This window comes from Anabas testudineus, chromosome 15 (assembly GCF_900324465.2).
Source record: "Anabas testudineus chromosome 15, fAnaTes1.2, whole genome shotgun sequence".
NCBI lineage: Eukaryota > Metazoa > Chordata > Actinopteri > Anabantiformes > Anabantidae > Anabas > Anabas testudineus.
This window is the reverse complement of record NC_046624.1, coordinates 11,086,081-11,098,752: the sequence shown is the minus strand read 5'-3', so window position 1 is coordinate 11,098,752 and position 12,672 is coordinate 11,086,081. Positions and strand designations below refer to the sequence as shown.

General features: G+C 40.9%; 1 protein-coding gene across 1 annotated transcript; it reads right to left on the bottom strand.

The window, feature by feature from the left end:
• Positions 1-928: 928 nt before the first annotated feature.
• pdzd7a (PDZ domain containing 7a) lies at positions 929-12,185 on the bottom strand. The gene is made up of 16 exons (XM_026356247.1): positions 11,990-12,185; positions 11,728-11,865; positions 11,412-11,586; positions 10,840-11,016; positions 10,416-10,563; positions 9,335-9,395; positions 8,410-8,754; positions 8,227-8,373; positions 7,163-7,318; positions 6,829-7,001; positions 6,010-6,101; positions 5,774-5,865; positions 5,397-5,465; positions 3,605-4,264; positions 3,270-3,370; positions 929-1,268 (listed from the first exon to the last, which is right to left on the bottom strand). The coding sequence occupies exons 1-16, from the start codon at positions 12,183-12,185 to the stop codon at positions 1,092-1,094; spliced, it is 2,907 nt and encodes a 968-aa protein (XP_026212032.1). The 3' UTR covers positions 929-1,091.
• Positions 12,186-12,672: the final 487 nt, after the last annotated feature.

Sequence of the window (12,672 nt, the reverse complement as noted above, 5' to 3'; positions counted from 1 at the left end):
TTGCTTTTTCACCCCAAACATGTTAAGAGTAAGCAAATTATACTGAATATACATTTACGACAAAACATCTGAAGTATTCAGATTAAATTAAATTGGATGTCTGGATTGACACATTTCACCACTAGTAAACCAAGTTTGTGTAACATTTTATTAGTGCTTTCCCTAGTGACCATCTGCAGAACTAAGGCATTAAGAAAATTATATTCCTTGTATTTTGCTGCCCATACCTCCTGTACCCTACTTCGATTTAAACTGTTTCACTGGCCCTTATATCCTGCATTTCTCATTGACATTTTTTTCCAGCTCCTCCACATGTCTGCATAAGCTCAGTCCACAGCATGGTGTAATTAAGCCTCTAAAGTGGCGGATTGCTCCAGAGCACAAGTACTTCTGCCAGAAAAATACAGCACAAAAAATACTGAGCAGCAATTTGTAATAATCCCCCAGACATCCCATAAACCCAAACTATCAGTTTTGACATAATACAGGGGTTTAATCTGGGTATAAATCTATAAATCTCCTAACACAGGGCTGGGTAATCTCCCTCTGGCAGGTCTGCATGGCTGCTGGACTGAAATGCTCCAGCTGAAAAGTGCAGACCACTGGCTCCACAATCAGACAGTGCACAGAGGTCACTGCAAGGTTGCCACATGGCACGATTTCAACCAAGGAAGACTTCACGAACCTCAATTTTATCACAAAAGAGCATTTAGAAAACACGTTTCAACATTTAAACATTAGACATTAAACATTTAGTTAAATAATGATAAATGCAAATATTTAGTAAAATATAGGCTAAAAATGAGAACGTTATCAAAGTCATCCAGTGTTACATTTCAACATGTTTTTTTACATTTAATCATATCAAAAAGAACTTGTAACAATCTTTATCTTGACAAATAGGTTATCATATCAGTAATGCATCAGTGTGTCCTGACCGAGTACGCTAATGCCTCTGTTTATCCATTCCTCTCTGCGATAACCAGAGCTCTACCTGTCCCATATTTTTTGTTCTGGAGTGAGTCCTGTAGTTTATTCATGCCCATGTCCTTTACACTCAAGCTGCAGTCTGGCTGTAAGGTGCACAGAGGTTAGTCAGCAGATCTCCTGGGGCCGGTGGGGGTGTTAGGGACCTTGGGGACCTTGACGACAAAAACCATGGAGTCTTTGGCCTTGTTGCTGAATGCACGCCGAATTACATCCACTGCGTGCTGATGAGTCACTCTCTGCAGACTCTCGCCATCCACAGACAACAGCTCATATCCTGCCTACAGATGCAAACACAGGCAGAAATGTATGTTCAACAAGCTAAACTCTTTGCAAACACAACAACTTATAGAATTACTTAGATTTTGTGCTTTCATGTATGTATTTTTGTTTTTCTGTAGCAACTTGTCTCTCTCCATAACAACATTAAAGACAGTTTCTATAAATCTACAGTGATTGTGTCCTTTAGCAAGAACCTGATTTATGCCAGAGAGAATTGGGGCTCTCCCATTGCTTTAATATATTCACAGTGAAGGCCGTCACTAGTGCACACATAAAGTTTCCCCTTCAGCACAAGGTTGTTGAAAAAAGGTCCTACACAGCCACACAGATACACACAAAGAGTTAGGACACTTTGCTTGCTGTTTCCTGCAGGATGTGAGCTGAGAGTAGCAAATCTTTTGGCCTCTGAAGAGAGGAACTTCCTCTGATGTCATCAGTGTTTGCCAAGGATGCACCTGCCTTATGTATTCAACCTCAGTGAAGGTTAGAAACACATACAACAGATCCACGCAAGGCCAATGGCCATTGTGTCTATTGTATCCCTACCAATCATGTCTTCTTCCCTTTTCCTTTCCAGCCAATTAGACACAAATAGATAACTTTTCCCTTTGTTCTGTGCCAGTCCTTCATCTGTTATGGGCAAAACACATATGGGTAGTATAGGAGGTTACAGTGATGTTGACCTGTATATGTCCTGGCAGCTCATTAGACAATCTGCTGTTCACAAAGAACATTATAGCTTTGTGTGAGAACAGCATCAAAAGATTTAGATCAGTTTTACCAAAGAGGAGATTATGATTTTTTATTTCATTTTTGAAAAGTAATTTACTTGAATTAAAAAGATCACAACCTAATCTGTCCCATCCTCTTTAGAGCCATTTATGGAGCACATCTATGGGATTTCCTCTTTTTTATCCAATGGGCATCACAATCCAAAAATAATATAGCCTGTAAAAATGACTACAGCTTGCATGAAAGGATCAGTGAGTGGTTCATAGTGTACTTTAACAGGCCATTACAAATAAATTTAACTAGATTATTTAACTAAGGAGAGGAGAGTACTGGATCTGTGTATAGGCTAAGACATATAAGACCAAAGTCAGTAGGATTCTACAACTAGGGACCGTGGCTATTAATCCCAAATGTCAGTAGTATCATATCATATAGTGGCAATTCATCCAATAATTGTTTAAATACCATATTTCAGAATGTAGTATTATTTATTTTTTTTTACTTTGAGCACAAAACTTAAACAGTCAAATGTTCTAGGTCTACTTAACTAGCCCACGTAAGTATACCCTCTTACACAGCCAGTTAAATAATATGACACACTCACTCCAAATGGTCGGTGATAATAGCTGGAGGGTAAGTTTAATGATGAGGCGCAAATATACACATGACTGCTCACACAAATCAGCATTCTTCAGTGATTTTCTGTTATCAAATGGGTCTAAAAAGACAGGATGCATATTAACACTGAGCACAACTGTGCACATGTAACTTATTATATCATGTAACTTAACCCACACACACTTTTCAAGTCTTTTTAGCCAAGTGTTGTTTAACTGTGGTCAAGGCAGTGAACGAGTGTGTGTATCACATTTGTTTAAGTAAACCAAGCCAACATCATAGATGACTGTTACGTTACTGTGCAGGCAATATATTACCAATACATTAGCAAACCAAGACCCATGTACCTCATCAATAATGGAAGTGATGGGCTACTTGAGATAGCACAGACTCATCTCTTATCCACTCCTCATTGCCCACCTTCAGCCTCTCAATCATTGACTGCTTACTTATGGCAACAACAATTCATAATCACAGAACACTGCAACCAGGATGAACAGCTACTGCGTTTACAAATCAGGAATAAAGATACTGCCTCAATATGTGTGGTGCAAACACAGTGGGTTAAGTAGATATTTAACATTTTTATCGTTTTCTCAGACTTCAGGGCTACTAATTAGATTTTTTAAATTACATTGAAGTGTTTCTACCTTCAGAGCTTCATTTGTAGATGCAGCTCCTCCTGGGAAGATTTTCTCAATCTTTATCATGGGCTGAACCCTGGACTCCATACCTCCAGAGATACTGATACCTGTAAGGATACAGGGGAAACATGAAACATGAGGAATAGCAAATAGAAGTAGATCCAGTAGATTAAATAAAGTCAAAATGTGTATATCGTCTTTGGACTTTGCATCTGTTAATAAAGAATTTGACTCCATTACAAGTAAACCATGCCCTCTACTGGTGATGTAATGAATATCAGAGACTGCGCACATGAGTTTAAATACATGTGTTTTTGTATTGTATTGAGTATTGTACTCACCCAGTGATTGCTTGGCTTTAGAGATGGTCAAAGTGGTGATTTCATATTCCTCAGGTGGCAAAGTTGTTCTTCTTTTCACACCATGACCATTTTGTGAATGTCCATTGACCTGTTCACTGCTCCTTCTGCCTGTGGATGGGCTCTTATCTCTTGAGGACTCAAATACATCAGCTAGAGGAGTTCTCCCTCGCCGCTGTGAAGGAACATGTACGCTGACCTCTGTGTAGCCCCCCTGTCTGCTCCTTCTGCCATCTACACTGTCTGGACTTGCCTCTCTCCTTGGTCTCCCATGTCCATTCCTCACAGGTGACCTCCCCCGTTCAGGAGCCATATCTCTTCGGTCAGAAACAGACAACAAGGACACCTCATCATACCGTGATGCCCCATTCTGTCTTCTGCTTGGGGAGTGATGTGGTTGGCACCCACGCTGGGTACTACTTGGGGATTCTGTAAGGAGAAAGCTATTGATGGACGAGGGACTCAGTGAGCGGGAGAACACACTGGATGAGGCATAGCTGTCCACAGGTACATCCAGCAAGGGAGTGAAGGTGCGGGATGGAGGCAGATGGCCTGACTGTTGGCTGGACAAACGCTCCTCGATCAACTGACGCTCCCGCAGTGTGTCCTGGACTGGCTGGAGATGGAAACCACCCCTGTAGTCTGGACAAACAAAAAGACAACGAGTTCATCTTTAACCCTGTAGGTTGTAGTGTACTCAATCAGTGCAGATTCATGGAGTATCTTTAAAACCTGACATATTGAATAAAACTAGATGATTTTGTACCAGGCTACACTACAGTGTTGTTTTTCTAACTGTAGTTTTCTACAAATATCCAGAGCAATTCCTCAACAGGGCATTTTACTAAAAGTCAGTGGGTTACAATTTTACATAACACAGCACCGGAATGGCAAAAAGTTGATAATTTTCTTTAAACATTTGTACTTTGTTATAAAAGTACAGGGAATAATTAACCTAAATTCCCAACTGTCATAAAAGAGAAAATAATTCAATCCCATTTAATTCTGCTGTAAAAATTGATAAACTGTTGGGACAAATGAAAAAAAGCACTCGCCTGACCACAACAAGCTCATTAAGTTGGTGCTTAAGTTCAATTAAATCACCAAATGTACCTGTTTACTCTCATTGTAATGTACACATACATTGTTGAGGTGTGATTCAGTAGGATATTGACTGTTCAGCTCAAAAAGGAGACTAAAATTGCTCAATCTGCATCTGTTGTGATAAACCTAGGGCCACCTAAGCCTCCACAGAGAAACAATGACAGTTTACTGATTATGATCAAGGAGGTGTCATCTTCCTTCTGTTCCTTTGATAACAACCCTTTGACCCCTAATACCTGACCTTAGAAAACGAGACAGACCCAGTAAGTCTAAAATGACCCTGTATTGATTGTATCTCAGTGACTCTTGAATGTGCAAAAGGCCCAAAGCATCTTTGTATTGTTGAAGTGTCAAACCGGCCAACCAGGAACGTCTCGGTCTATTCTGTGGGCCACAGAGATGTAACACAAGCCTCTGATGCAGCACAGGCACAGGAAACCTGAGATATTCTGTGCACAGCAATGTGTGTGTGTGTGTGTGTGTGTGTGTGTGTGTGTGTGTGTGTGTGTGTGTGTGTGTGTGTGTGAAGGATACAGTGAAGGCCCTTTTCTGTGTATTTCATACAGAAGAAAAGGGCCTTCAAGGAGACAGAGGGCCTGAGAATAAAGAGGGAAGGTCTAGAAAGAGACAGTGTGAGCAGGAAAAGGTAAAGACAGACCTGCCTATGTACCTGGGATTGGTGTGATAAGGTGACGTCTAGGGGTTCCACTGTGAGGGGAGCGCAGAGCTGGTGAACGTACTATGAGGAAACAAACATTTTAATATATAACACTGATTTTCATTCAAGTTCTTTGCTTTGTGTAATCTTATTGTCGTCTACATGTCTTATTCCTTTCTATATTTTATGTAAGGGCATAACATCTACACCCTACTCCTCCCCGAGACCTACGGTCTCCATATTTTACTTCACACACACACTCAATCTCTTCAGCGTCATCTAACTGCGTATCTGTGATTGAACTGTAAAACATCTGCAAACTTCTTTGCACATTTTTCAGGTAAATCTTTATTATTTTATATTTATATTCCTCTGCATCCTGTGCTTACCAGAGCGACTCTTGAGAATACTGTAGGCCTCCAGCTCAAAGGGCATGACCATGCTGTCAAACCGACCCAACTCTGTTGTAGGAATCAGCATTCTGCACAGGAGATGATCAGTGTCAGTCCCATTTATTCACATATTTACTTGCAGTTACGCATATCATATGCATAGTGTAGTATGTATACAAATAAAAACCGTATTATGCTGTATTTTACAGTACATAGATTCATGAATATCTCACCTTATTTCTCTAAAAAGTAGTAGTTTCTCTGGTCTGTCCAAGATTGCCAAAAGAGGACGCACTAAGTCTTCAATAAAATTGTCAGACAAAAACTAAGGGAAAGATTGAACGTAAAAATCAAAACATGTAGGTAATGTAGTTGTTTTCATCAGTGTGCTTTAAAAGGTTTCAAAGGGACAAATCAACATTTCATTGTTTAAAAAAATAACCCAGTTGAATATCATCACAGTTACACTATCTCAGCCTTTTAGGTTACAAACTGAGGGTGTGAGGTGTGCAAAAGGACTAGTCCTTTAACCAGTGGTGTTAAAATCATACCTGCAGTGTTTCCTCAAAAAGCATAAGGAACAAAGCCAGTAACTTTCTGATATGTTGCATGTAAATGTAAATGCACTAAGTAGACACAGAATCAAAGGACTGGCCAAGGAGCTGATCCCTTGAAGTTGGCCAAGAGATACAAGGGGATCAGATGATGACTGATATTTGACTCTGATCTCTCTGATATATGAGAGGCCAAATCTGTCTTTATTCACAGCTGCTGCCAGACACAACTATCAGCTGCTGTGAATCATTTGGTAGAATACATGAACAGCTGAATCAGTTTTGTGATTCCTGGTTCCTCCTGGTCACATGTTTAAGTGTCCCTGTGAAAGACCAACTTGACCAACTGTAAAACATAATTGTCACTAAAGGACGCTACTCAGGCAATAACACTGCACACTTCTGTTTCCAAGTACTCTGGCTAAGTTTGCTTCAGTGTGAGAAAAAACAAACACAGGAAATTACCACAGTGATGATAATTCCAGGTCAGGGACTCACCCGCTGACAGTGTCTCATGACAGCAGCCACCTCATCCTGGCTGAGCAGTTTTTTTGCCATGTCCTCCACATGTTGCAGGGTCTCGGGTCGAGGCAGCTGGTTGCTGTCTTTTACTCCAGCACGGGATTCCCTCGGGGAAGTCAAAACCTGGAAGTGTCGACCTCGCTCTTTATCTGAAGAATTAAAATGAAAGCTGAAATAAACAGTGAACTCATAAATTCATTGATTTAAATAAAATAAAATTAAAATCAGGAGCCAATTCTGTTAAAATCTTAGACTGTATTTTGTAGGATGTAGAATATGTGATGGGAAAGGAAAATATGTCTACGCTCACCTTTGTCAGCATTGTGGGATGGTGACTTAGAGTGGTTCCTGTCTTTACGGTCCTTTTTAAAAAACAGGTTGACGAATGTTTTGGAGCGCTGCAGGCTGTTTTTATCTTCGGCCAAGCTTTTCTCCTTCTGTTGTCTCTTTTTCTTCTGTCGGTCCTCTAAAGGTGAAAAAAAGAAGCCAATGTCTTTAATGCTAAAACTTTCACCAGCTTAAATATGTAAATGAGTAAAGTAATTTAACATAGTAGCTCTAAATAATTGAGAGCAGACAGTTACATGCCATCTTTGCTACTGCTAAAGCTTCCCTCAATTCTATTGAACCATTGTAAGAAGTGGGGTTCTCAGTGGGTAAAGTATCTGCGTTGATGCAGAAGGTTCGGGTTCAAACCCCATCACAGACACCAGGTGTTGGTCCTTGAGCAGACCTCCACGCTAGCTCCCCGGGCGCTGCATGTAGCTGCCCCACTGCTCCCCCAGGGGGATGGGTTAAATGCGAGGACAAATTTCGTCTGTAACATGTAAAAATGTGACAAATGACAAATAAAAGCGTTTCTTCTTCTTCTTCTTCATTCAGCATCTGTGTGTGTAGTGTTGAAAACACAATTTGTTTGGCTCTGTGCTGCTCCTTAACTGTTAGCCAATAAAAGTGGGTGATACATATTTTCCACTATGAGCACAGACTGTTCATTCCTCTTCCAGTCAGCTCCTCTGTTCACCGCAGTAAATCTGTCACTAACACAATAATACTGATGAATTGCGGCTACAGCACCCTGAACACATCCGCATCTCAAGTGCTCCAGCTTAACTTAACAGTGTTGATTTTGCTGGTTTGTTTGTTTGTTTGTTTGTTTGTTTGTTTGCTTGCTTGTTTGCTTGTTTGCTACAGAGGAATGAGTGGATATTTCACAGAATTTGAGAGTTAGAGAGTTTGAGACTGGGTCCAATTACACACTGAACAAAAATCTAAATGATCAAATGATTCACTGGCCAGTACATATAAATAAAAACAACCATAGATCTACAGTTCTACAGCTCCTTACAATCCCAGTAAGCTTGCAGCTTTCACCTGACACAGTGATGTGGCTCTGGGAACGTCTGATTGGCTTCCGTGGCCTGCTTAGGGCCATCAGTGCTGCTGTCTTAGGTGACTGTTTCACAATTTCCTGGTCTCCACATGACAGTGTCCTGGAGCGTCCACGCCCTGCTTCCCCAGCTCCTCTTATCTGCCTCTGACCTTCACCTTTCCCACATATGACTGTGTCCTTCAGCAGCACTGTGGCACCTACAGTACGACTGGTTTCTGTGGCTAGCAGCCTGTTGGGATGCGACCCATTAGGCGAGGGATGGTCCATGTAGCTTAAAAGGTGGGGGTCAGTCTGTATGGCGGTGTCAGCGATTCGTTCAGCGCTGCTTGGACGTCCGGAGAGATCTTCTGTGGAGATGGCGACGTCGACCATCTCTGAGCCAAAGACAGGAGGGAAAATCACCTGGGAGAGACCACTGAGGGAGCTGACAGGGGTGCTGGAGGACAGCGAGGAGGCAGAGGAATTGGAGTCTGAACCATGTAAGGATGGTGCAGGAGCCCCATTGGCCACTGCAGAGACAAATACATAATTTTAATGATCAGTGTATGTGTAAATAATTATTTTGCAAGTGCAATATGTTCTGCAACTTTCCAGTTGCCACACTGAGCACAACACACACGTTAAGCTGCTCTACACAGTGAATAAGATTTGCACATGTCTGCATTGTTTAGATCACAACCTACATCCAGTTAATCCTTTAAGCTTTTGAGAGACAGAATTTAAACAAGGAGTTTGTTTTTTTTTCTGATATAACTCCAAAATTACTTTAGACCTTGACTCAGATGTTACATTAAGCTCTGTTCCTATTGACTGAGCTGCTCTTGAGTTCACCAAGTTAATCCCTGGCTGTATTGAGAAGTAAAAACATCAAACTGAAGAATAAGGAATTTGAGTTTTCTGTAGAAACTGAATTTAAAAAAATTTAAAGTTTAACTTTTTAACAAGATGGCTCAGTAGTATCCAAAGTGGGGCTAGGGAAATGAAAATGATGATTAAAACTTCTTGATCACCAGGTCAAATGCATTATTTTGTTAGATAGCAATAAATCTGTCAGTTAAATTTTTATGAACACATGATTAGTTAACATACATTTGTCGAGCCAGCCATATTCAGCCACCATCTCCTTGTATGCAGGGTACCTCCCAGCTTCCTGTTGAAAAACAATAACAAATGGTTCCATGTGGAACCAGTCAAAACAGTGAACCAACTGAGACTGAGACTTATAGGCCTCTTTTATTTCACCTAATATTTATGGTATGTTCCAGTAGTTTGTGTATTGTATGTCACATATGCTAAAAATGAATAGTTACAGCAGATATCCATGCTAATTGCACTATAAGGAGTACATTTCCATGACATGTCTTTTAAGAGATAGTTTCAACAATACAGAGCTCAAGGTAAAAGAGAAGGCACCCGAGTTTACATCTACACTTTTCCTGTCTAAAATAATAATTGGCTTATGTGTGACTCGGGCTCATAAATGGGTCCAATACAGGACATAAGGAAGACATAAAGTTAGGCTTTTTGTTGATTATAACCTGATCCCTGACTGCCTTTGAATAATGAACACAGTCCCTGGCTGTTCTTCACACGTGGAACCTGAGATCAGAGGAGTAAAATGAGCATGCAGCAATGTTAGAGAATGGACATACACACACTCAAACAATCTGCACAACACACATACACCTATTCATACACACAAACATACACACGATTGCTTTATCTAAAAATGACACAGGTTAAGTGTTGCATGCACAGGTACACATAGGAAATTCAGGGGCTGTAAGCCAGCGGTCTGCTCTTCTGTAAAGGCTCAGAGCTGGTGTAGTTTGACATGCTGTAGCATGTATTATCATGTCACAGAACTCAAAGTGCCCAGTCAATTGTTATGTTTAAATAGGAAAATCAGTTTTAACCTGTATCTTTTTTCAGGTCTTATCACATTAGCAGTAATTTGGGGTTTCTGTCGACAAGATTAAATGCTAAATGTTTCACTGTGTTGACCTTTGTATAGGTGCTCTTAACTAAAACACGAGCTTAAAGCTGCTACAATGTGCTGTAGAGCTCAGGAGAACTACAGGATTATCTGTTCCTCATTGATTTGTTGTCATTGTGAATTGATCTACTATTAATTTAAAAACTCAAGATCATGTGTAAAGTTGTCTCTCACCCTGATAGTTAACATGACGTGGGTGTGGCTCTTCAGGACCTCAACGGCATTGCTATGGGTGATGTCATCAAAGCTCACCCCATTGGCTGCAAGGATCTGATCGCCCATCTTGAGGCCATGCTGTTCAGCAAGCCCACCCGGGTCTAACCTGAAGAGAAAATGTACAAATGCAGTAGATATTGATTCATTCTAAGCAGTTCAAAAGATTGGTTTATTTTCAGCAAATGAAAACATTAGATTATTATGTGATATTGAATTCACTATCTGTGATTTCACTTTCTTACTCTGAGATAATACAGTATAAGCTGAATTTGGGTTCTGCCACATGAAGAACCCTACATTTCTCTTTATCTGACACAAACTGTCTATACAGGTGTAACACTAACATTAGCTGAATGTGTATTAAACTTGACTTAATTCATACTTAGAAACATAAATTCCCAGTCCAAACTCTTTGCCTCCTCTGATGTTGAAGCCCAAACAGTAGTCATCTGATGTGGTGAAAAGATGCAAAATCCTGCGAAGAGCACTGTCTGAACTAGTCTCTGAAGGTGTACGACCGCTCTCCTCCACCACCATCCGCCTGTGAATCAGATCCACCCTAGATACACACACACAATTAAAAAAGGACATACTGTCTGTGCACAACATTCACACTCCTTCCTGTGGGTTCAGGCATGTACCAGTTAATCAAATAGTCATAAAGGTCACAGCAGTAATCTATCCATTGCTGCTACATGAAACCAAGATACAATATATCCCCAAAAGAAAGATAAACAGAGTTATCTACAATCAACTACAATCACACAAACCAACATCCATGCAAAGGTCAGAGGTGGTAACAGGTCAGTAGTCTGTTTGGCATAATATAAAGTTAAGGTTGTGAACAGATGGTAAACATTTAATTATAGTATGTAATGAGTATGTCATTTTTGATAGCCTTTTCACACTGTCACAACATGTCCAAAGCAGAACGCCAGAGCTGTTTAGCCTCACCATGTGGTTTTCTCCTTGGAGTAACGGATGCCGGGGATCTTGCCCACTCGTCTCACCACCATCCTCAGCCTGTTGTTGCCAGTCAGGACCTTCACAGCGCTGCTCATGGTGATGCTCTCCAGGCTGACTCCATTCACCTCCACCAGTTTATCACCAACAGTCAGCCCAGCCTGCGCTGCGGACACAAGTGGAGCTCAGGATGATACGCAACAGTAGATGTTGTATAAAAAAAAACCACAAGGCATTAATATTATTAAATAAGCGTGCCATGAAATTAGAAACATACTGTAAATCACTGTGCACAAATCCTCCTAACCTGCAGAGCTGTCATCCTCCACCTTGCTGACAAAAATGCCGAGTCCATGTTCAGAGCCTCCACGGACACTGAAACCCAGACGCCCATCTGCACTCTTATCCACTGTCACTATATGAATATCTTCACTGTCATCCCCCCCTGCAAACAACAAAACACAAAGTTCACTGACATGTACCTGCAATAAACGTATGCACAGTCAACTACTGATAATGTTTATGGCAGTCTTAAGAAAATTAGATTTGTAAGAAATCAGCAGACTCACCATCAACAGGTGCATTAATGAGAATGACCCTGCCCATAGGAGAAGAGGATCTGTGCCTGTGGTGTTGCTGTTTCTTCAGCATGTAGCGTGTGGTACTGTGGGAACTCCCGGTCTGGCCTCCATTGTTGAAGTGGGGGTGACCCCCTCCATTTGTCATCTCTCTCCAACCAGAGGTGTGAGAGGAGGTGTGAGCCATGGTATTTGTCTAACAGTTCTTTTCTTAGTCATCCAGACAGTATGATATCAATTCTGCTGTTGGGATGAAAGAGGTTCAGCCTGGGATTATGGTAAAGGAAGAGAGGAACTGGACTTTTTCACCAAGTAGAAAATAAAATACTCGAGTCGGTCCAACACTGGTCCAGAGATTTTACCTAGAAGCTGTTGTAAGTAAATTTGGAGTGATCTCTATAGTCATTTGAAAAGTGTGACATTGCTGTTTCCATTGCTCCATTGTTGAACAGTGGGCTCTGGATTTCCAATTTTTTTTATCCCAGGATGTAATCTTAATTTCCATAGTATTTTAAAAAGAAGTTGTGTAATTCACTAGTTTTCTTTGCAGCCTCTGAATCCATCTCCATGCAGTCTGTGGCACCTCGCTGTTTCACCCAGGTTCAGCTGAAAAGATGAAGGCCAGTCTGCAGAGGAGTCAGTGATGCATGGTGATTCCCCTTGGGCCATGTTTA